This window comes from Daucus carota, chromosome 9 (assembly GCF_001625215.2).
Source record: "Daucus carota subsp. sativus chromosome 9, DH1 v3.0, whole genome shotgun sequence".
Classification (NCBI taxonomy): domain Eukaryota; kingdom Viridiplantae; phylum Streptophyta; class Magnoliopsida; order Apiales; family Apiaceae; genus Daucus; species Daucus carota.
Window position 1 is genome coordinate 41,794,833 of NC_030389.2, and position 24,715 is coordinate 41,819,547.

Sequence of the window (24,715 nt, forward strand, 5' to 3'; positions counted from 1 at the left end):
CCTGGTACTGATATTCATATATGTACCATGTTAAGAACTGGAAATTGCAGCTTTAACCAGGAAATAGAAAAAATTGTATTGAAATAAAAAAAAGGGGAAGTACTTGTCAAAGTAATGTTAATTGCAGCAAACTGATATTTATTTACAGAACAACTAAATATTTACTTGGTTACATTTACAGTGCTGGAGTATTAAAATACAATAGTATTATGTACAAAATTACAGTTCTTATTGTTGTACTACCTATTATATTAGCTAACCTGGTGCATTACAGAGAAAATGATTACAAAATGCCATAATATGGCCCTCAATTATTTATGTCCTGTTTTATTCCAGGATCAGTACTCTATCCTGATGGAAGCAGGGCCCTGACTAAAACTGTAGAAGATGTGCTTCATTCCATAATGCCTCATATCCAGGATTGGATGGAATAGTTGCATTTGAATGAATTCACACCACTTATATGTGCAAATATATCCGAAGAATCGATCATTTCATCTTCTTCTTTAACAACAACCTGTGTCAAGTTCAGCATTAAAGATCAATTTCAATAGGATTTCTGCAGAAAATTGACTTGGTAACTAGTTGGTACATACATGAATTGATCTCATGTCGTCATCTGTGTCATCTTCATGAATGCCACATGTAGTTCTAGTGTTCTCTCCAAAATCATCGTTCTTTGCAAACCTTCCTCTGACACGAGGGCGGCTGTCTGCTAGAGTCTTTCGACAAGCATACTGCATCATAAATTGTTACATGATCATTTTTGTACTCATAAATCACATTGATAGGATTATATTAAGCCTGGAAAATTAATGACTTTTTGCAAGTTTCAACTAAAGATACCTTAATTTTCTTGCTGAAATTCCTCTCGTTCCTTTTCTTCATGTAACGATGGATCTTTTCTTTCCTTTCCTCAACTGAGAGTTTCCCTACTTTGAATGTTGAATCTTCCAAGTTTGTAAGCTCAGAAGCCAGAGGAGTCGAATTTGCACCACTGTTAACGAGATGCTGGCTCTCGCTGCTCAGTGTCTTTGCCAATTATTAAAAACACAATGAACAACATAAGCATTATGATGACCTTAAATTTTCAACATAGATTTTAAGACTTAGGAGAGTAACTAGTACCTGAAGATCGCTATTATATCCACGTGGCAGAGGTTCTGTACAGAAAATGCCACCATTATCTCCTTGATATTCCAATTCTTGAGGCTGCAGATCAGTTCCAAGAAACAAATTCCCTGTAAAGATCCCAGAATTTTCAGTGGAAAGAGTACGATTGAGATTACTAGGAAGATATGAATTTATTCCCAGATCAAGAAGCGAGCAGGCAGGCGATGTAGGATTCATCCTCATGTAAGATGGCATTGAAGATAAGCATTCATCTTCATTAATTGCAGGAAATGGTGGCCCCATAAGCTGAGGTACAGCAGGGTCATTCGCATACTGTGAGAGAGCGGCATCAACAGCATTATCAGCCAGTCCAATCTGATTTTGCAGCAAAGATATATCAAATTGTTCCTGCTGACCATTGAGAAATTGAGGAACAGAAAGTGTAGGAGAGGAAGAAAAGTCTATGGAAGCAGAGATATCATTGTCAAGATCTTCAGTGGAATCAAAGATTATGGAGAGATTGCTTATATTAGTGTTGTTATTCGCAGTAATAGGAGGTGTATTTGTAAATGTTTTGTTCGTGACATTGTTAGCTATGTTATCTTTGTTGGCTTCTGGAGTACTAAAAGTAAGGTTGGTCGTATATGAAGAGTGCTCCTCATAGCATCCGTTTGAGCTCGAAGCAACTTCTGAGTTCTGCAGTGTTTCTGGAAACAATTCAGATTCACAAAATTCTAGAATTTGAGCACTAAGCGGGCTAGAAATGTCCTCCTGCATAACAGAACAAATTAATTCATAAAACATAATTAATTCATAAAACATCGCGTTCATATAAGTGACTTCTTGTGAAGGGCTACACGAAGAAGGAAAACAAAAGTAATTTAATTATATCTTTACAGAGGCACACAGATATAGAAAAAACATCAGAAACTTTATATAGAGAACTAAAGAACTTAATTGTTCTCCATGTAAAATGGTTCTTTCAATTTTAGAATCAAGAAAGACCAAGAAAAACTTAAGAAATACGCGCTATCTAAAGCTAATATTCTCTAATAATTTCAGACGATAAAACGGAAGTTGAATCACAAGGGGGAGTTCATGATAATAACAACATTCTGCAAAAAATCAAAGTGGGATAAGAAAGGGACTAGTTGTGAGTTGTGAGTGCAAAAGCTTTACACAGATTAAAACATCTCGGCAAGAAGCTGATTCCTATACAGCCGTGCTTGACTAATTTGTTATACTTGCATAACTGATAACTATGAATTAGCTTTCAGTATATAATCAGAACAAAAAATTTAGTTCTCTACTCTAATCAAGATTCTATTCTCTGCTTCAGATGATTCTGAATTAAAATCGTCGATTAGGCCATTTTAATTTTCTCAATTTTAGCATGCAATATCATAAAACTCGACATGCATGGATGATTTGTGTAAATAAGCAGACGTACAATGGGAAGTTGTTGTTCGGGATGATTCACCACGTCCTGTAACATTGTCTCGTAGTCTCGTTCCTTGAACCTTAAATATATCCGCGAAAAATGATTATGTAAAAAATGCAGAAAAATATGTACAAAATTTTGTTAATGTTGATTCTTGTTGTGTGATGCTGAAACTTCGAGCTCAGCAGTTTCTCGCAGACTTGGACATGAGGACACGCCATTCATCGTAGCCGTTTCTCGGAAACTTGAAATCCATGTCTGAAAAAATGCAAGAAGAAGGTGAATGAGATAATTTGGAGCATGAAAAATAATTAGAAAAGGTGAAAAAGTTGGAGAGAAAGAGACGAACTATATTAAGCATGGAGAGACATGAAATTTGGGTGTGAAAAGAGAGAGATAGGTGGTTTATATAGGGTGCGAATTGGGTGGCCCATACAAATTTTTGGAGTCAACCCTAAAGACTCGCGTTGCCATTCGTGCGCGCGACCTTTGCCTCCGTGTCATCGCGTTTTGGTTTTATCGTTTGTTTATGGTTTTCGGGGGACACGTGGCGCAGTCTTACCTGGCATGGCTCGCTGACCTGGCAGCTTGGCGTGGTGCATGGCTGGAATTTTGGTCATAATAATTTTTTGGACAAAAGCATATGTCACTAGTTGCGTTTTATCCTTTTTTTTTATGATTGGTAATTCAAATTTGTAATGTGATAGTCATATATTGTCTTAATTTATTATAAAGTCGGCTAATAATTATTTTTTAGAGATAAAGGTAGTTTTTGTCAGAAAAATAAGCCTTAGACAATTTTTGAAATATTGAAACAAATTTGGTGATCTATTTGTAAATTTGAAATTCTGAATAATAAAATGAAAAAATATATAATATTCGACCACCAATTAATATTTTACTCTTATTTTTTCCCAAGAGTGAAAAGGACTTATTAATTACTTATGTCCCAGAGTCTTTTTTTCCTTTATACACCAAACTTTAACGTGTAAAAAAGACTTGTATCCTTTTTTTTAATTTTTAAGAAATAGTATATAATATTTAATTTTTATTTTTATGTAAAAGAATAAAACTCGTTAAGAAAGATGGGCAATTTATTAATATCTTTTATGTGGGTGGGAGACCGGTCACATCATATATGAGAGAAATTTTTAAGTACGGATTTTGGATACATAAACAAGGGATTGTTGATTTATTAACATCGCTTACGTGGTTGGAAGTGTCCGAGTTAATTTTAAGGGCTAAGATATGCTCGTTAGTGTCCCAGTTAACTTTAAGGGCTGCGATATGCTCGTTAAGCTCCCAATATTTAAGGTTTAAGTAACAAGACAATGATGTATTTGCTATAAAAAAAAAAAAACAAAGACAATGATTTACCAATAGCCATTCTGCATAATTAAGGTTTGGATCTGCATTTCACATCACTAGGAAACAGAAATTATTCCTACACCGATATTAATCAACACGAATCCTGCACTTTGTCATGAGATCCGGTGTCGATACGCCATAATTAGTCACTGCTCTGAGCCAATGTTCTTGCAATGTTGGTCAAGTAAATAGACAATGTCCAAAAATGTACACAGAATTCCCTCATGTTTGTTAAGCTGCTTTAACTTTACCTTGTTTTGGCAAAATTCCGAGGCACTAAGTTGTGCTTTTTCACTTTCTAATAAACTTATCTTAAAAATAGTACCTAAACATTAGCTGAACTGGAATCTAATATCATGTTCTGCTATTAATTTCACAACTTTCTTCTACTGAAACATATTCAAAGTATTGATAGGATTGAAAGTGCCATGGAGTCAGGAACAAGCAAACCAGTAATCACATTCTGGTATTTATACCGAAAAAATATGACTACGCGGCCTCATGTTGTACATTAACAGCATTGTAGCCGTATCCAGATGAAATGACTCTGTGATCTCGAGTTGTTGAATGCTTTATTTCCCTGATCGTCTTGACAGCCTAATTTGTCGGATCAAAACAAGTCAATTTTGATAAAAGAAATGTTCCGGGATGCCAAATTGATGAGCTATGTGTAGGAAATGATTAAAGAGAGATGTCTGGCTATGGAAAAATGTCCAAGTGTTCATACAGAAAATTTGAGATAGATTCGTTTGTTTCGTTGTTCTAACGAAAGCTTTAGGTCATCTTAATTGCTGCGAAGAAGAATTATTCTCCGTCGAGGACTAACAAAGCAGTACAATTGGAATTACAAAAACTTGGTGGTGATTAATGCCTGAACTATCGAAAATTAGCAGAAGTTTGAAAAAATCGATCTACTTTTATCTGAAAGGAACAAATGTGACTTCTACGACGCTAACAGGAGGCTAGTTTTCAATCAAGTGTCCAACCGAGCTAAAGAAGAATCAAGGATCGCTATAAGTTTTTAGGCCTGAGTCTTTCTGTGTTCTAGAGCAGGAATAGAAGATAAACTATTTGCGAAAACATGAAAAAAAATTAAGTAAGAACATGTTGTAGCTTGGATAGAGTCATGTGGCTATCAGGCTATGTCTCTGCATAAGTACTCCAGTGTCGTTAATGTAGATGCTCAAACATGGCATGTGGAATTGTGGATCTAGTATATGGAATAACGAGCTGGATCAAAAGGAATTTTTTTTCAAAAATATTTATAATTTTCGTTCCTTCGGTCGTTCCAGTCTAAAGTCTAAACTATTTGAATCCACGTGTTTCGGAAGGAATGTTCACTTTTTCATCATGTTCCTATCATCTTCATGAAGGGGTGGCAATATCAGACACGACCCGAACTCGCAACCCGATTTACTGAGACAAAACCCGAAAATGACCCGAAAATCACCTGATTGACCCGAAATTAGAATTTCATTTCTAAAAACTTCAATTTAAACTTTTATTCAGTTTTAAGTGATTTTAACTTGACCCGAAATCGACCTGATTCCTAACGCGAACACGACCTGTTACCCGAAATTGCCACCCCGAGCTCACTTTTTTTTATCATGATTCCATCATCTTCATCATAGAAAATTTAGACTCGTTCATATTTAGTCATTATTTTCACATACCTTTTTCTTTCTCCATAAAACTTTCTTTATAATTTTTCATTTGATTCTCTTTTCATTCCATTCCATCCAAGTAAATGCAACATATGGGGTATAGTTAGTGTGCTTGAGCCTTCTTAGCTCTTACTTCTACAGATAATTACTCGATGTTGTATAAAAATATAAGAAGATAAAATTACAGTGTGTGCAGAACAATGTGAAGCACTAAGTAATCATAATTGAGTTAATCTATCAGATCATATTTTGCAGTAGTAATCTTACACTTTGTGACCGTAGAAAGTTGAACCTAAAAGATACTTAAAGCATCACGAGACTGGAAGAAGTACCAAGGAGTTGTACCAAGCGAACCAGCGGTCACTTTTTGGAATCAATACCAAAGAACAACCTACCCACGAGCCCCCTCAGACATTACATTTGAGCATCTTTCAAGACTGCAACCATCCCAAGTACTTAGATAAAAATCTCAAACACAAGCTATATACACTGAACTTCCGGATAGTTATTATAAAACTTCACAACATTTTTCTGTAATATATTTTACTTATAATGACTTAAAATAAGATTGAATTATTATTTTTAAAATATAATCAACTATTAAAATCATATTGTTTATTCAAAAAAATAACTATTAAAATCATATTAACAGCAACAATTTATATTAGTACTATCTACCAATTTATTAAAACCCCGCTGAAAATGCTCTTACAAACATTTAAAAATACCAAAATGAATAAATTATTCAAATATAAGTTTATAGTCTATGTAGGTGTTTGGGTGAAATTTTCAGTTCCGCTTCTGAGATTATAAGTTGTGTTGTTATTTGTGAGGTCGTTGACTTGAATCGAGAAAACTTCTTACCAAAAATCTGAGTAAGCCGTAGACAAGCATCTCTTTACTACCCACCAATACCAACAAAATATTGTACAACCGGATTTCATAAAGATTCGGTGCTGTTCAATGGACCTCAGATAATAAAAGCATGTGAAACTTGATGTATCTTGTTCGAATACAACCAATGGTGACTTCTTGGACATTACTAGCATTTAGCAGTACAATGAAGCTACGGCTCCAAGGCCAATCAAGTTAAAGTGGGGAATCAAGTCAAGTCCTTCCAATGGTGATTGTTATTGGGCCCATCTCATGGGCTTTCCTCATATGGTCCATATGGGTCACTATTCATGAACTTATGTACTTGTGTTATAAATTAACTTGTGTTATAAATTATGGTTACTGCTTGCTAACTGGCAAGGAGGGATCTTCCAAATGCTTTTAGAACAGTTCATTTAGAAGTTTGTAAGGACAATTCACATATTCCATGAATGAGTTTGTACAAGCTCCCTAGTGCTACTCAGGAAGGTCAGGAATCTGGAGCCATTGGTTAGAGGAAAAACGAAGTATAGCATAATCTGTGACGGATATATAAAGAGACGAGGGTTATTGGCGGCGTACCCTCAATTTTTTTTATACAAAATATAGTTTGGGATTAAATTTTTTGACATTTGGATTATAAATTCGACTCTAAAATTTTTCATCTCACTCATTATCAACAGATTCTAGAAAACATCTTACTTTACTGTCCCAATTTTTATTTTATTTTTTAATTTGACACCTAATGTGACACTAATATTATTCATTTCAAGACCATAAAAGAATGATCAGAACTAATTATTTCATGTGGTGAAATGTGTTCAACCACTAAAGGATTGTGATGATAGACTGATAGTTGATTGTAGGATGGCAATTGTTAAAGAATTAAGTGGTTAGATTTAGATAATAAAAAATTTATTTTTTTTGAATTAATCTTAATCTCAACTATGCAGCAGTAAATAGTACCCATTTGGCGGCAGTGTAGTTCTCGTTGTGGAGGTATTGGGTTAGAAATGGACGAATGGGTCAAATGGGCCGGCTCCCGATATGACAAATTATCCAAGAAGGTACGAAACTCTAACTCATATTTTGGACAAAAACCTCATGACTATCTTGAAATCTTTTTACTAGTAGTCTGCTATCCTTTTTTTTCTGGGCAAATAAATGCTTTTATTAAGATAAAAGGATTACAATCTGAATATGACATAGAGAACGAATTAAACAAGTAGTTATTCTGTTTTAGATGACTTTTGACATAGATATATAGAATATCACGTAAACACCATTTGTAACGAATTGTTCAAAACTATAAGTGATATCATAGTCAAAAATATCTTTTATAAGTTGTACTTTATCTCATGACAATTTTGATCTTGTCTTTACATCGTACTTTTAAGACATTTTTCTACTAAAATTTATATGTTAACATCAATTAAATAAGTATTTTAATTTTTTTTAAATAGCAGACGTATTAGTAATTTTATACTACCCACATCTTAGAAATTTGACTTTTTTCACGTACATTTATGACGTTTAATAGAAGTTTATAGTAATGTTTTTTATTTTTTATTTTGTATTTAAAGCAGAACTTTTAAAATTTCGGAATACTTTTAGTTCATATTTTTGAAAAATCCAAATAAAACAGGGAAATTATTTTTTGTTTTATTTAGAAGTATCATATTTATAGATCTTAAAATCCATATTTAGTCCAAAAATGCGTAAAAGAAATGTTAGAGCATCTCCAACCATCAAAAACCTTTAGCTAAAAGGTGAGTTGGATTACTAAAAATAAATTATTTTAGCCAATAGCTCGAAAAACTCAACTCCAACCATACTCAGCTGTTGTCTATAAATTTAGCCAACCTCCTATGGATGGCTAAATTTGTCGAACCTCTACAGGTCTGTAAGAAATCTGTAGGAAGATTACACATCATTTATTACCATATTGAACTGATATATTCTATTTTAACAATCTAAAATATTAATAACATACTATTTTTAAATTATAACCAACCAATATAGCCAATACAAGCAAAATGTCTTAAAGGTTCAACAAATTTTACATAATATTTTACAGGTCCCATTTAGCCAACGATTTTAGCCAACACGAGATGCTCTTAGAGTACGGTATTATCAAATTATCGAATTCATACAATAAAATATTTAAATCCATTTTTGAATCTGAAACGTACTCAGGTATATATACAACTCTGATGGATCATGGAAGGAGGAAGTATACCTAGTTTGCTATGAGCTATAACCGGCGATCATCTTGTGTCACTGTTAGGACACTGACTCATAAATTTAACGAAACGTATCTGATTCTAGATGTATCTGCCGAAAGTTTATGTACAAATTGACATGCTGGGCCCCCCACTTCCTCCTTCCCATTTAAACTCTCCCAACAAAACTACAGTTGACTCACTTTCCATTTTCCCAGCAGTCCTAAATCAAGAAACACGTTTTCATTGTTTCTCAACTGGGCTTCTCATTTTTATTTTTTTTTTAGCTAAATTGCTTCTGACTTTCGTTTATAAACCTTAAATCTTGCTTGCCCAGATCAAAATCTTGGCAGAAAAAGAAAAAACAATAGTAAGCCTTGTATTTATGGTTTTTTCTTGTTATGATTTTATGTAAATTGTTTTTGATAATATGTATGTGATATTTGTTGATTTTGGTTTGTTAAAGTGTATCCAAAGGTGAAGGTGAGAGATGAAGCACAAGATGTTGATGAAGATGATTATGCTACAAGATTCTGTAAGGCTTTGGATGCTCTGTCCTTGCATAATTTTCCATCTCCCCCAGGTGATCTTTCTTTTTAATATATATCTTTTAGATGATCTCGGATTAGGTTTTGAAATAATTATGTATGTTCTTATTTTGTGTTTATTTGATCAGCTTTTATTGTAAGATGTTTATGTATGTGCTAGTTTTTACTAAATCCATATGGAATTGAAGTTTTTGGATTCATGGACTGTGTGTTTATTTGTGGAAGGGGGGTTTATGTTTACCACGGGTGTTGGCCCTAGATGTCACTATTTAGCCGCAAAAGCCTCTATTGTCATTTTCTGAAAAAATGGCCCCAACCGTCACTTCAAAACGCAACTTCGTGTTGTGTTAACAAAAACACAACTTCAAGTCGTGATTTTAGCCGAAAACGCAACTTCATGGAACATCCTCAACCTCACATTTATATGATTAGAGATTCCTCAACCTCACTATTCATTTATCTAGAACAAAAGACACATAAACATGATGGTAAAACCCTAAACATAAAAGGATGGTACACCTCGTCGAGTTTTCTTTTAAAAATATGCAAACGGTTTGAAATGATTTTTGGAGGCGTAACATGTCTAATTCTAAAGAGTACTCTCATCGTCATAAAAACTACAAAAAAACAGTTACCATATACAAAAAACTCACATTGCATAAAATCCTCCGCCGGCTTCCTAGTCCTCCAAGCAGCAATCTCTTTATTGTGCATAGAATAGTAATCCTTCCTGCCCCCCTTTTCCGTTGCGTTATTTTGATCTCATAGTCATCCCAATTGGGAATGAGATCATAAGAATTGAATACCCGAAACTGTCTGCTACAATGGTGTGGTTTGTGATGCACCACAACATAGTAGCAAAACAGTGGCACGAGATCATTAACGGAATTGCGATCTCCTGGGAGGGGGCATTTTTTCCCTTCATAAGGCTTCTAGATTATATCCTATTAAGAGAAAACATGAAAGCAAAGTTAGCAATTATATAGAATCTCGTAAAATGGCATTAATAAAAAACACAAGTTCATTAGGAAAAGATGCATGAAAATTGAAAGGCAAAAATCAGACTTGGTCAAGCTCCCTAATTCGTAGAAATATACACTCCTAAAAATATTAACAAGTATATTCTTGTTACATGTTTTAACTTTTATGTCATTATTATCCTGTATTGTCATTTAAAAACTAATAAGTAAACTAACAATTCAATGTGTACCTTTCCTGTGATAGGCAGCATCGAGTCAATCGTCCATTTGGCATAATGGTTGTGCGTTTTTTTGTCGATTTCACGAACGATCCATGGTAGCCATGGCTCTCCGTGTTTTACCGACTCAGGGGGATTCTTCAACTTGATCCCAAGAGCAGTCTGCAGCTTCTTGATCCGAATTATGAAAAAAACCTGTCAAAGAAAAACAGACAAATATAAGAACAAATAAATGACAACGAAAGCACAATAAAACAATACTATAAACGTATAAGCAAAAGTTACAAGAAGAACCCAAAGATTCCCATCAATATAATTTTTTTTATTTTTGTAGCGCCTCATTCCGTTGTATAGGTAAGCCAATAATGCTGCTGCCCATGCCCAATCATCGATTCTGTCCAAATTCTCTACGAATTGGACTGAAACCGAGTCAATTTCATGTTTGTTATTGTTTGGCACAATAAACGCAAACAAAACAATGAGAAGAACAACAATTTTCCGGGCTCGGTAATCTTTAACGTGGTCCTTGTTCAAGTCAATGTTCATCATCTCCTTTACCGGCAGTGCTGTCTTCCTCAGAAAACGCCCAAGCCCAAAAACCCGGCTAAAGGCGCTGTCATCGAATGCAGGTGAACCAGTTATTTAAAGAACATCCTCTAGCGTGAGGCCAAGAGCATGTGTACCTGTCATGATAGCAGAGTATTAGTATGAGCAGAGTACTTGTATGTTCAATATAAGTATAGTAAGGACAATAGGGTAATTTCCTAAATTCCTGTTGGTATGAGTTAGTTACATTCCTACATGATGTTTTATAAATACTCCCTCTGTTTTTTTTATATGTCACTTTTGACTTGGGCACGTAACTTTAGGTGGGTTGACCGGCTAGTAAAAATTATTATTTTTAATTGATTTTTTTGTGAATTAAAATTTTGATTATATATTTTTATTTAGAAAAAGAAAATTTCAAAAATAATACTTTTAACTACCCGTTCAAAGCACTTAAAAGTGTGTGCCAAAAAGTCAAACGTCATATATTAAAAAACAGAGGGAGTACTTGTGATCTGTGTTGTATTGGAGATAGGTGAATATATGAATTGGCATTTGCCTCCAACCTCTCTCTTTTTATAACTAACTTTCTCTCTCTAGAATCTCTCGATCTCAGCTCTCTTCTCTCTGTGAAATCTCTCTGATTCTCTTCTAATCTCCTTCCAATCTCTGATATTCTATCTTATCCTAGCTATAATCTTTCATTTCTGCTAGGAGTGAGCAAAAAAAACTGTAAAATCGAAACTGAGCCGAAAAACCGAAAAACCAAACCGAAAAACCGAACCGTTTATATAATATAAAATAAAAATATAACATTTGTTATATATTATTCTATATAACATATTATATATAACATATTATATATATGTGCTACAATATATTAATTTTATAGTTTAGTAAGAGAAATTGATATTATAAGTATATAAACATTTTCCTAAAATTAATAATAATAATAAATTTGTATACTAGTTTCTAATCATATAAAAACCGGAAAAAAGCGACACCGAAACCGACGGTTAACCAAACCGAAAAAACCGTTCGATACGGTTCGGTTACGGTTTCTACCTAAAAACCGAACCGAACCTAAATACACGGTTCGGTAACGGTTTTAGACAGAAACTGAGCCGAACCGACCCGTGCACACCCCTAATTTCTGCACTTATAAACCAAAAAATACCAAAAATATACATAAAAAGTACTTGTAACTCTAAACCATGACATCACCAAAGAGAAAAATCTGACGGTTAGATCTGTAGTAATCTCCATCAAAGATGCTTGCAATGATTGATGCCATCATGTCAGGCTCCCCGTCAATTATGCTAAGCAGCCTAGAGAGACAATTCTGGTTCTCCGGGTCCAGAATGTGATCTTTTTGTGGACCGTCAGATTTTTCTGGACCCGGAGAACCAGAAATGTCTCTTTAGGCTGCTTAGCATGATTGACGGGGAGCCTGACATGATGGCGTCATTCATTGCAAGCATCTTTGATGGAGATTACTATAAATTTGACCGTCGGATTTTTCTCTTTGATACTGTCATGGTTTGAATCCGTTACAAGTACTTTTTATGTATATTTTTGGTATTTTCTGGTTTATAAGTGCAGAAATGAAAGATTATAGCTAGGATAAGATAGAATAGCAGAGATTGGAGGGAGATTAGAAGAGAATCAGAGAGAGAAGAGATCATAGAGAGAGAGATCAGAGAGAGATTCTAGAAGGAGAAAGTTAGTTATAGAGAGAGAGGTTGGAGGCAAATGCCAATTCATATATTCACCTATCTCCAATACAACACAGATCACAAGTATTTATAAACATCATGTAGGAATGTAACTAACTCATACCAACAGGAATTTAGGAAATTACCCTACTACCCTTACTATACTTATACTGAACATACAAGTACTCTGCTCATACTAATACTCTGCTATCATGACATGTACACATGCTCTTGGCCTCACGCTAGAGGATGTTCTTTATATAACTGGTTTACCTATTAAGGATTTTATGCAATGTGAGTTTTTTGTATATGGTAACTGTTTTCTGTAGTTTTTATGATGATGAGAGTAATCTTTAGAATTTGAATAAGGCATGTTACGCCTCCAAAAATCATTTCAAACCGTTTGGATTTTTTTAAAAGAAAACTCGATAATTTAATATATTTAACGAGGTGTACCATCATTTTATGTTTAGGGTTTTACCATCATGTTTATGTGTCTTTATTATAGATAAACGAATAGTGAGGTTGGGGAATCTCTAATCATATAAATATTAACATATGACCTGTGTTCAAAATGCACCTATGCTGATAATATAGTCCAGTAACTATCATAATGGCAGCATTGTTGAAATACCTTTTTAATTTTTTTTTTTGGGAGTGTATTGTCTCGCGTTTGGAGGAAATAACTTGCAACAGTAACACCAAGAAGACACATTGTTATGTGAAAGATAAAAGCAGGGATGTAGTGAAAGATTACTTATCAATCTTTTAGTTTACAAAAATAAATGAATGTCTGCTCTTCTTCTTCTTCTTCTTCTTCTTCTTTTTGGCTAAATAGTTTCTGCTCTATCTTATTATCAATCTAAATTTTGGAAATGCAACCCTTGATTTTCTACTACCACAAACATCTGAACATAGAGAAGACTCTTAAATGCAAAATATATTTGTGCATGAAGCATGTTCATGTGTGTTTTAAATTTTAATTAACTTTTTTTCCTTTTATTTGCAGTAAAGGAACTTGAAGACAATTCTCTGCCGTCAGTAGTAAAAATTCCCAAGTCATATGTCTCAAAGCCAGTCATGCCAATGGCTCCTGTATCCAGAGGTTCAGTCTTTGTACCATATTGTATTTGATGTGCTGTTGTCATAGTTGTATTCCTTTATTAATTGGATTCCTTATGTTTTGTTAAATAGGATCAGCAAAGAGCATCAAAATAAAAGTTGTGGAGGAAGAAAAACAAAATATTAGAGCTAGTTCAGTCCCCCGACCACGTGCTGTCTTATCTAGTCCTGGTACATTATATTAGTTATTATTTCAAATGCTTCCAGTGATATCAGTAAAAAGATGTATTGTACATAAAAACTGTCTAAAGTCCAAGGAAGCACATATGTTTTATCTTATGCAGTTATATCTTGCAATGGATGTTTCTATATGACTGTTTTTTTCACCAACTAATGTGTATTCATGATGATTTTAAATGGGATGCAACTAATATTTTATTATGAATTTATGATGACCTTATTGCCTTCTGGTTTTGATATGAATTGCTTACTCAAAATTGTCACATCTACATACTTTCGTACATATGATTCACTTATATTTATTAATATGTTTGTTTGGAAGGACACCAAAAGTTTGATAAGTCCATGTAACATATAATCCCTATTAATTCACTATATAATGACTTAAGAAGCTAGGATTAGGAAATTGTAGAATATATCCTCATTTTAAGCCCTGTTGGTGTTCACTGTGTCGATAGTTGTTTTGTTTAAGCAATAAAAATATATCTTAAAGCTTAAATGCATATTGCCCATGCTTATTAGTGATAGAACTGAGGATTGACATATGACCTGTGTTCAAAATGCACCTATGCGGATGATATAGTCTAGTAGCATGAGAACTATCATGATGGCAGCATTGTGGAAATAACTTTTCAAAATTTGTTTTTTTGGGAGTATCCCGCTCTGCATATTTTCGGGTTCAATACCTATTGGTACCTTATGTCTCCTTGTTTTCCTTCTCTGCCTTGATTTTCCCCTTGAGAAACTTCTGCCTTGTTTAACTAATTGATTTAATGTTCTATGGGTGAAACAGATAATGATGGTTTACTTAAAAGTAAGCAGAAATCAAGACCAGAAAGATCTTCAGGTTTGAGAAATCACAATCAATGTCAAAACCGACACGTCCAGTGCAAGGTTGTCCCAAAATCCATTGATGCTGAAGGTCGTCCTATTAACAAAACAAGAGAAACCAATGAAGCTGTTCACAGTAGAATCAATCCCAAAGTTATAAGGGTGTCACCCTTAGCCGAGCCAAATAAAAGAGCTTACCTGAGAAAGGGTTAGTGATTTCTGCTTAAAGTTGAAGAAAGTTACCTCGACAAAGTAACTAAATTTTTGTCTTAATTCATGTTTGTGTAATATATACAGTGTGTAACAGATAAGCTTCCACTTAAAAAGAAGTAAAAGCACGACTTTATTACGTTTTGCTTTCTCTGCATATAGCATTTCTTTTCATTTCATAATCTGCTGGCCTTGAATGTGGACATCAGTAAGAGAATTAGATTAGGATAATGAATCTGCAGCAGAATTTGGAGCCTGCTGTAGTTTTTCGTTGAGGAAACTTTGTATAGTGCTAAGTGCTGTACTGCTGCTGTGTTATGAAAAAACATGTTTATTGATAGATTGATTTTGTTGCTTAATGCAGTTAGATTCGTTGAGATGAGTAAATCTTTGCACTTTGCTTATTCCCTTCAAAACACTATTCCCTCCGTCCCAAAATAAGTGCTTTGACTTTCTGCAGATAATTTAAGGTGCAAGAAAAACATACTTCTGCATATTATTTTTCAAAATTTCTTTTTCTGAATAAATCTCTTGAAAAAAGTCAAAACTACACTTAATTTGGGATTCCCTCAAATACACTACCGTGTACACGAGAGCTGCTGACTGACTGACTAATCTTCTTTTAATCTTGTATTTAATTCAGTTTTTGTTTATCTTTCGACGTCAAAGATTTTCTTTCTCCGTAATACTAACGTTTATTTAAAATAATTGAATCAAAACAAGATACCTTAAAACAACCTCACAAAATCCATCATTTTATGAAGTTCAAAAAATCGCCACTTGAATATCATCAAATTTCGATGAATTTTAAATAATCTCAATTTTAATATTATCGAATTTTAAAACATAATTTAAAATCTTGATTGAACCAGAAATTTGTAACATAATTTAACATTCTAATTGAATATTCCAAAATTCTGATATATTTTTAAAATTCGAGCTAAATAAAATTCTAAACTTAAGTAAAAATCTGACGGATACAGTTTAGAAGAGAAAAACACAAACCTTATCTTTTACTTATCTGGTACAATCTCAATGAGCACCATCTGCCCACATAGCTTTTAAACCTATCTCCCATTTCTTTCTTTCCTTTCTCCCTTGAAATCTCTCAACATTTTTACCATCAAAACCCATCTCACCACAGAGTCTCGAACCCCGCCACCATGGCCGCCTCTGCCGCCATAAGCTCCTCCTTCTCCACGTCAATGCAGAGCCTCAACTGCATCCGCTCCAAGAACTCGTCTCACCTCTCTGATCATCTCAGGCTGGCCACTTTCAAGCCGCAAGTGTCACCTATTTCTCACTCACTTTTTATTGAGCCTGTGATCATCATTGCTGCTACAAAGGGCCATGCACGTAGGTCTATGACAGCAGCAGTGGCGCAGGAGCAGGCTGCGTTAACGGCTGATACTGAGGATGTGGAGGCAGAGGTGGTATTAAAGGCTGAGGATGAGGTAGTGAATGATGAAGTGGAATCGGAGGGAGAACAAGTGATGAGTAGCGGAGAAGATAGTCCTGTAAACACTAAGCTGTACTTTGGAAACTTACCTTATCTTTGTGACAGTGCTCAGCTTGCTGGAATTATTCAAGATTATGGTAGCCCTGAGCTAGTTGAGGTAAACTTCTCCTTTTTATCTGTTTTTCCCTCTATAAGACATAGAAAATTGATTGGTTTTCGATTGATTGTTCTCCCGAACATCCATAGACTTGGGGTGTGTTAAGCCCAACTTCTGGACTTGTAACAATTGGCTGCTTAGCTCTGTTCGGTTGAAAAGAATGAGATTACTTACAAATAGAAAGAAAACTTGTTAATAAATTCCGAAGGCAGGTACAGTTAAACCTCTTTAAAGTAATATCCCTCGGACTGGCAAAAAATATTACTTTACCGAATTTATTATTTTATTGATATAATAATATTTTATTACTTTATCGATAAAATAATATTTTATTATTTTACCGAATTTCTATATGTTTACAACTTATAATTCATTATTTTTAAAAACAAGAATCAGTCACATGCAATGTATTTGATTTAAAATTACTTTTATAATATTTAATCATATGTGAAAACTAAATTCATGTAGAGAATAGCAATATCATTCCAAGCGTGTCATCAAAGAAAGCACTTCAAGCAATCAACACTTTAAACAATTACTTGTTACAACATGAGCAAAACATACCGAGAATTATTTATGTTTTACATAAAGTGAAGGATGAGGTTAATTTTGGCCTTGGTGGAAAGAAAAAACAAGCTACTATAGATTCATATTTTAAAAAAAACTGAACTTTGTAATTTATATACATTATGTATATATATAATACATGAATTATTACTTTACATATTACCTGGGCCTTAAATAAATTTCTAAATTTGTATTATCTTATGCTTTTAGCGAAAATATTACTTTACAACATTGACCCAACTTGGGACCAACAAAATTTATTACTTAAGCGAGGTTATTATTTTATCGGATATTACTTAATGAGGTTTAACTGTATGTAAGATAGAAGAAACTTAGCAAATCTTCAACCGGCAATGATGTGATTTCTTAGGATCATGAGTAAAAAGTAAAAATGAGGTTTTATCTCAAGATTTGTGGGATTAAAAATGCTCAAAACTGTGATGAAGATATTAATGAGCTTCTGTATATATGATATACCTTCGTGAAACTGCTGTGCCTGCAATAATTTTTAAGCTTTCGCAGCTCTACAGCTGCTCTACAGCTGCTGATATGAGTACTATGATTCCTGGGAGAGGGGTTTATAGTTCATTTGGTTTAAGTGTACCACATGTATGAATTGCGTCTTCCTATTTAGCATTACACCAGCTAAATATACCACATAAATCACTTGTTCCCTTTATAACTTAGCAGACAAAAATTTACAAATATGATAAACAGAGAAGCTCCTGAATTCAAAGAAGTCATCTCTTGTTTCAGAGATGATTAACTGCTCTTGCAGTATTGATATGGGGATGTAAACTATTGTTTTGATTAAATATAAGATGCTAGTGAAGGCTTATGGTTATTGCAATCAAGTGTCAGTATTACTAAGCAAAGGCCAAAGAGCTAGATGATATGTCAGGAACCGCAATCAATTTGATGGAGATCCTTTAGTCGAGAAATATATAGTCTTAATCAACAGAAATGGAATTAAGTTAAAATCTCAAATACTTATCTTGTATTGATAGGTCTTCCATTTGATAATAATTAATATATACGGGCCTTCTAATGACAAACGACATCTTGTTAACAATGTGTGAAGAACCTTAAAAGAACGAGGCATAGGTTTTTTTTTCTCTCTCTCAATCTTGTATTGATAATGATTCATATGGACCTTCTGGTGACATGATATCCTAATAACAATGTTGGACGATTCTTATGTTTAGGACTTAGGCATGTCCTATTTCACTTTTAATAGAGATTTAAAAGTTTCGAATTAAGTTCTGATGTCTTTAATGTCATTTTATGCTGTATAGGTTCTTTATAACAGAGACACCGGAAAGAGCAGAGGATTCGCATTTGTTACAATGAGTACTGTTGAAGATTGCCAGGCAGTCATAGACAATCTCGATGGAAGTGTATGAATTGAATCTCTCATTTCTCTTGTGTGCATACATTTTACTATACTTTTATTGTAGTAGTAATTTTACAGTTGCATAATTCAGGTATATGGAGGGCGAACATTGAGGGTAAATTTTGCAGACAAACCAAAACCAAAAGAGCCTTTATACCCAGAAACAGAACATAAACTTTTTATCGGCAACTTATCATGGACAGTTACATCTGAAAGTTTGACCCAAGCTTTTCGACAGTATGGGAACGTAGTTGGAGGCAGAGTTCTATTTGATGGAGACACTGGAAGGTCCCGTGGCTATGGTTTCGTATGCTTCCCCTCTAAAGCAGAGATGGAAACAGCCCTACAGTCACTGGATGGAGCGGTATGATTTTTAAAACATGCATAACTGCATAGGCAACATCCATCTCTTTTATTTTGCTTTACAAATATCATCTTGATTCTTCAAGTAAAAAGAATGAAAAAAACACTTATGCACTGTCTGAGAACTTGAATTTCATTTGAAATTCTAAATTTTAGCAAATGACATGGTTGAATTAAGTTCCCAAACGCAATCTAAGTATATACTCCCTCCGTCCCCCTGAGTAATACATTGGGGGACGGGGACGCGGCACGGACTTTAATGCTCCTGTAAAGTGTAGTTGTGTAATTTATTTTTAAAATTTTTTTTCTGAATTAAAGTTTGGATGTTATATTTTTATTCAGAAAAAGAAAATCTCAAAAATAAGTTACAGAACTATATTTTATAAGAGCATTGAAATGCGTGTCGAGCAGTTGAAAAGAAACGTATACAATTAAATGGGACAGAGCGAGTATACTCTTTACAGTACTGACTACAGACACAAATGAGTATTTTTTTTTTTTTCCCCAGAGTTACTGGTTCATACTTAAAATCAACAGAGAATAATACTTATGTTCGTAAATTTTTTGCTGGTTAATTCAGGAACTGGAAGGACGAGCAATGCGTGTAAGCCTAGCTCAAGGAAAGCGAGAATAAGGTGAAAAGATTCATGAGATTTATGTAAGAAGAGTTGAAGATTGGTGGTTGCAAGCACTCAACAAACGAAGATGATCAGTTAGCTGCACTCTGCACATGTATCAGCAGATTATGATTATATCATACCAGGCCCTTTCTAACTTATTGTACATACACCTCATTGCCCATTTTCCAGTGTACAATTTAAGCTCTAGAGTTTGCCTATGAATGTGGCATTTCTTCTAAACACAAACATTGATTTGATAGTGAAACAACTTGTCTTCCTCTTTTGTAGTTTGGGCTAAATTTTTATAGAAGTCAATAGTATTGGGAAACAAGTCTGAATGATGCGACTTGATTATTTAAAATACTTGATATTCTTATATTTACCAAATATAGATCTATCACTTCAAAATTTTCGAAAGATTTAGTGGAAATTTTTGTTATAGGTCGAAAATCTTAAATCTTAAATCAAATCAAAGTATAATTGAAAAAAATATATTTTAAAATTTAATCAGAATTGTAAATAAATCGTTTAGAACAGAGAATTGAATACGTTATATGAATATATTATTAAGAATGGGGTGAAGAAAGATGACAAATAAAAATATTTTAGTTGAAAGAACTTAAATTTTTCAATAAAAATTTTCTCAGTCAACTAATTGGAAAATATTAATATCATATTATGATTTATTTGGTCAAATCTATAATCAAAATTTTCCTTTTCATCAAATCTCTAGTAAGATCATTAAGATTTTAATATATATATATAAATATTTTTAAAATAAGTATATAATTTATATCATAATACCGTTGTTAATTTTTTTTTCATAAATTAAACCTACTTTGTGAAATTCAGAGAGGGGTGTATTGGATTAGGATTTCAAAGATTTGTTGCATTCATGAAATCAGAGAGTATTCGATTGGGATTGTTTGAAATCTATTAAAATCTTGAGTTATTCCTACAAAATCTGGTGGTATTCAATTGGGATTTTAAATTATGCTTTAAAATCCGATGATATTCCATTGGGATTGTTTAAAATTCATTAAAATCTGATGGTATTCAAATGCTGAAAGATTGTTTTGGATTTGATAAAATGATGGATTTTGTGGCATTTTTTAGTATATTTTAAGTTTTTTGAAATCCCATTAACAATGGGATTTTGAAACATTGTGCTTAAATCCTATCAACTCTACAACATTTTATCAAAAATCCGCACAAAATCAAAATCACATACAATCTATTAAAATTCATAGACTAAAAACAATCTATTAACATCCGAATTGAATACACCCCGTTTATTAATATTTTAAATTGAATAAAAAAGTAAATTTTTAAATTAAAAATATATTAGAGAAAAGGTATAATTAACTTGTGTGAGAAACTGAAAATTCTCTCGGCCTATTCTCCGTTCGCTTGTTGTAAACTGGTCACTTTTCTTGAAACAAGGCAGAGGTATCTTGATAGAATCACACTGTGAAATGGATGAGGTCGTAGAACAAGTAGAAAATGCAAAGAAAGAATGGGAAGAAACATACAACAAAGCCCAACAACACATCAATTCTATACATGATTTTGGCAAATCAAGAACTGAAAAGTCATCTTCTTCATTGCCCAGATTGAATGCTTTGGCTCAAGATGAATTGGGTTTGCTCAATTCTTTGGTATTCAAGCTTGATCTTCTTGCCCCTCAACTCCCTTCTCATCTTCAAGTTGAATCTGCTCTTTCTTTGCTGAAATCTTGGAAGGATCAGATCCAAAGGTGCCATCTTTATTATGTTTTTGATGGGTTTTTATTTGTTTTGTGTTTGATTGAGGATGTGTAATGTATGATTATGCATATTTGTGAGTTTTGTTTGTTGGTGATTGATGGGTTTATTTTTAGTAGTGATTACTGGGAAATTTTTGTGTATTTTTTGGTTTTATATGCTTACATTTAGTGATTGTATATGCTGTATTTGTGATTGTAATTGAATAGGAGGACCCATTTGTAGAATTTGTAGATTTAGGGTAGAAGATTGAAGGCATTGTAACATGTTTATATACTGATGAAACTTTGTCTTTAGAGTTTTCTTTGCACTGCAAATGTTTCTTGTGGGATAGAGGAGTTTCGAGCTATGTATAGTTGTTTATTCGCTACAAGTTGCAGCACCCCACCATTTTTTTAAAGAATTATTAATGGTGGATACGTGTCTGGTATATTGAATAAGGGTTATGAGTAGTTAGTTGATGGCAGGACTTCTGAGGATCATATTACCCGTGTTTAGTTTGAGGGATATTTCATAACTTTGAAACTCTGAATTTCGATTTAATGTGAATAAACAATTATTTAAAGTATAGTTGGTTGAAGTATTTAAATGTTTGAAGACCCACTATGATCGTTTGATTCCTAAACTCCTACCCTCTTCCATATCAACATCCAAGTGGTAATAAGAGAAATAGTTATTCAAAAGATGGATACTAATATGTATGTTCTCGTGCATTTGTGTGTGTGTGTGCGCGTGTCTATGTAAGGTTAGTAACACTTGCATTCTTCTTATTATGTAGACTGCGGTTGAATCTGAGGAATGCTAATTTGCAAGCAAAAGAAAACATGAGGAAATCCGCCAAGGAAGAGGTACGTGTTTCGGTGTTGAGAAGTTACTACTTAGTTTCTATCTGCATTGTTGTTTGTTTTCGGCCATATTCAATTGTGGAGCTTGACTATAATTTCGAGGGAAGCATTTGAATTATCAAAAAAAAGTAGTACATAACTTCAATATATGTTTAGATGATCAGGTTGTGTTTTCTTCGATAAGTAAATGAATTTTGTAGGAATTCAGTTACATGTGTAAAATTTTAAGAATAATTAACAAAAAGAATTAAAAACTGTAAGATCATTGCAAGTTGCCCTGGTTGTTCATATCATATATATTATATGTATGCGTGTGTGTGTGTGTGTGTATATATATATTAATGCTATTATTATATAAAAAATGGTACTTCTAATTTAAATTAATATAACATGTGAAAAGCAACAATTTATGTTTAGCAATTAAAATAAGCTTACTTAAATATAAAACTTTGTGGTAAACATTTGAGGGTTACATATAAATTCATGTTAGAAGTTTTGAATATTTTTTTGTACTTGGTAGTTTCTTTTTTTTGGTTATTATTAGCGAGACCATGACCCTGCAAGCCCTCCGCCTCTGTTAATAAGAAATATTGGTTCCACTGATACTATAACCATCTGAATGATTTTCTGTTTTGAGGAATATCCTTATAATAAATTAATATAATGCAAATTCCTTATTGTACAAGTAGAACTTTGTATATTTGAGGGAATTGAGGATCATCTTGTGCGGTTGAATGCAGAGGGAGCTGCTTTTAGGAGGTGGAGAAGAGTCCACGATTCGCAGGCGTAATTTACAGTATGTATACTGTGCAAGTAATCGGTTGTATTCGCACTTGTATGCTATGCAATATATGTGCTACAGGAGTCTAAACAATAATGAGTTAATGATGTTAAATTGGTGCAAATTTTAACCGACTTAGTACAACTTCCAGGACAAAAGCTGGGATGACATCTGCAGCAGAAACAATCACAGATAGTCTTCGCCGTACTCGTCAGCTTATGGTTCAGGTTAACTTCAAGACAGTCATTTTATATGTGTTGTATTTATTATAAATTTTGTATTTGCTCTCTTCACATGACAGTTTTTTAGTTAATTAACTAAATATGACGGATCTGTTGTATATTTACAGGAGGTTGAAAGAAGTGGAAGCACACTGATGGCATTTGGTAAATATAATTTACCTGCTGCACATTGTAAAAAAATGTTGAAATATAATTACCTGCTGCACATTTTTGAACACAAGTTTCCCAGTCACAAGCATGAACTCTGCAATTGAGCATTGAATAAGTAAACATGCATACTTAAAATTTTGCTAAAAATCATTTTCCTGGTGAGATTATTGTGAATGATCATTAGAGGAAGACGCGTCAGAATGCTTACTACCAACAGTGCCTTGGATTTTCTGATTATTTGTAGCAACATTGGGATGGAGCTAATTCACAGTGATATTGACTCCCTCCTAACGATGATGACGAATAATTTAAGATTACAAAAAATGGGAGCAAATCAGGGCATATACTTTACGTATAAAACACTGACAATTTATAAAGAATATAACATGGGTAGCTGATATATTGTGGCAAGATCAAGATTTTAAGTTGTAACTTGTACTATACCTTTAAGCGCGTTGAAAGCTCAACAATGTGCAACATGGGCAAGTGTCGTTCTTACCCTTTCCTCCATTAGATAATTTAAGACTGGGTACAAACAAGAAACATTTACATGTACTAGAATGTACATTTTTATGAAATTTTAATGTATGGAATTTCAATATTGCAGAGGAGTCAACTGGGGTACTAAAAAAGGCAGAAAGTGAATACAAGGGGCATCGGTCATTGCTAATGCGGACCCGGAATCTGCTGTCCACTATGCAGCGGCAAGATGTGCTTGACAGGTAAAAGCAAAATTAATCTCATGTAATATATATGTTAGTTGTTATAATTTCAAGTCTGAGCATTGTTCTCTGACCAAAAAAAAAAGTCTGAGCATGGTTCTGTAATCTGCAGGGTGATTCTTGCACTCGGATTTCTCTTCTTTTCCCTGGCTGTCCTGTATGTTGTTTCAAAACGTATTGGGATACTGAAGTTGCAAAGAACAGTTACTGCTGCCATTAGATCTGGTATGGCTGGTCAGGCAAATATTTTACAGAGGCCTGGAGGAGATGGATTACAGCCCCCTCATGTGCATCGCAATGCAGTTCCAGATCCAGGGATAGAAGTAGCATTAGGGCAACCTATGCACGATGAACTTTGAACTCATTCTGTGGATGTATATTCTTACCTGTAGCCACCAGTAACCAGTTTAATTATAGGCTTTTGTCAGTAATGGAAAAATCCCCGACTGATCCTGGTCTGGACAATGATGGATAGCATTGATGTCTTTTTACTGTAAAGCTTCTCGGAAATTATTAACTTGAATATATGATTGGGGTTTGGGTCCTTGCTAAACCATTGATGCAAATCATCAATTTCTTTCCACCGGAAAGTATCTAAATTTCTAATGTGAATGCAGGGGTT

General features: G+C 33.7%; 4 protein-coding genes across 7 annotated transcripts; 3 read left to right on the forward strand and 1 right to left on the reverse strand.

Annotated features, from left to right (window-relative positions):
- Positions 1-137: 137 nt before the first annotated feature.
- Positions 138-2,812, reverse strand: LOC108201971 (uncharacterized). 2 transcript variants are annotated; one of them, XM_017370320.2, is made up of 5 exons: positions 2,564-2,812; positions 1,129-1,884; positions 847-1,032; positions 597-737; positions 138-517 (listed from the first exon to the last, which is right to left on the reverse strand). In XM_017370320.2, the coding sequence occupies exons 1-5, from the start codon at positions 2,606-2,608 to the stop codon at positions 410-412; spliced, it is 1,236 nt and encodes a 411-aa protein (XP_017225809.1). In that variant the 5' UTR covers positions 2,609-2,812; the 3' UTR covers positions 138-409. The 2 variants fall into 2 exon arrangements, with proteins under 2 accessions (XP_017225809.1, XP_017225807.1); XM_017370318.2 differs by lacking the exon at positions 2,564-2,812 and having other exon boundaries at positions 276-517; positions 1,129-2,034.
- Positions 2,813-8,714: 5,902 nt separating this feature from the next.
- LOC108202774 (uncharacterized) lies at positions 8,715-15,371 on the forward strand. Of its 3 annotated transcripts, none has more exons than XM_064084399.1 (5): positions 8,720-9,051; positions 9,148-9,264; positions 13,698-13,793; positions 13,889-13,981; positions 14,784-15,371. In XM_064084399.1, coding segments are annotated over exons 1-5 (558 nt in total). In that variant the 5' UTR covers positions 8,720-9,050; the 3' UTR covers positions 15,035-15,371. The 3 variants fall into 3 exon arrangements, with proteins under 3 accessions (XP_063940470.1, XP_063940469.1, XP_017226798.1); XM_017371309.2 differs by having other exon boundaries at positions 8,725-9,051; positions 13,883-13,981; XM_064084400.1 differs by lacking the exon at positions 13,889-13,981 and having other exon boundaries at positions 8,715-9,051.
- A 641-nt stretch (positions 15,372-16,012) lies between these two features.
- Positions 16,013-19,877, forward strand: LOC108202773 (28 kDa ribonucleoprotein, chloroplastic). Its single transcript, XM_017371308.2, has 4 exons — positions 16,013-16,647; positions 18,510-18,611; positions 18,699-18,971; positions 19,551-19,877. Exons 1-4 carry the CDS (start codon positions 16,195-16,197, stop codon positions 19,602-19,604), a joined length of 882 nt encoding a protein of 293 aa, XP_017226797.1. The 5' UTR covers positions 16,013-16,194; the 3' UTR covers positions 19,605-19,877.
- Positions 19,878-20,965: 1,088 nt separating this feature from the next.
- On the forward strand, positions 20,966-24,659 carry LOC108200676 (uncharacterized). The gene is made up of 7 exons (XM_017368910.2): positions 20,966-21,346; positions 22,132-22,201; positions 22,939-22,994; positions 23,131-23,206; positions 23,329-23,365; positions 23,979-24,093; positions 24,206-24,659. The coding sequence occupies exons 1-7, from the start codon at positions 21,066-21,068 to the stop codon at positions 24,450-24,452; spliced, it is 882 nt and encodes a 293-aa protein (XP_017224399.1). The 5' UTR covers positions 20,966-21,065; the 3' UTR covers positions 24,453-24,659.
- Positions 24,660-24,715: the final 56 nt, after the last annotated feature.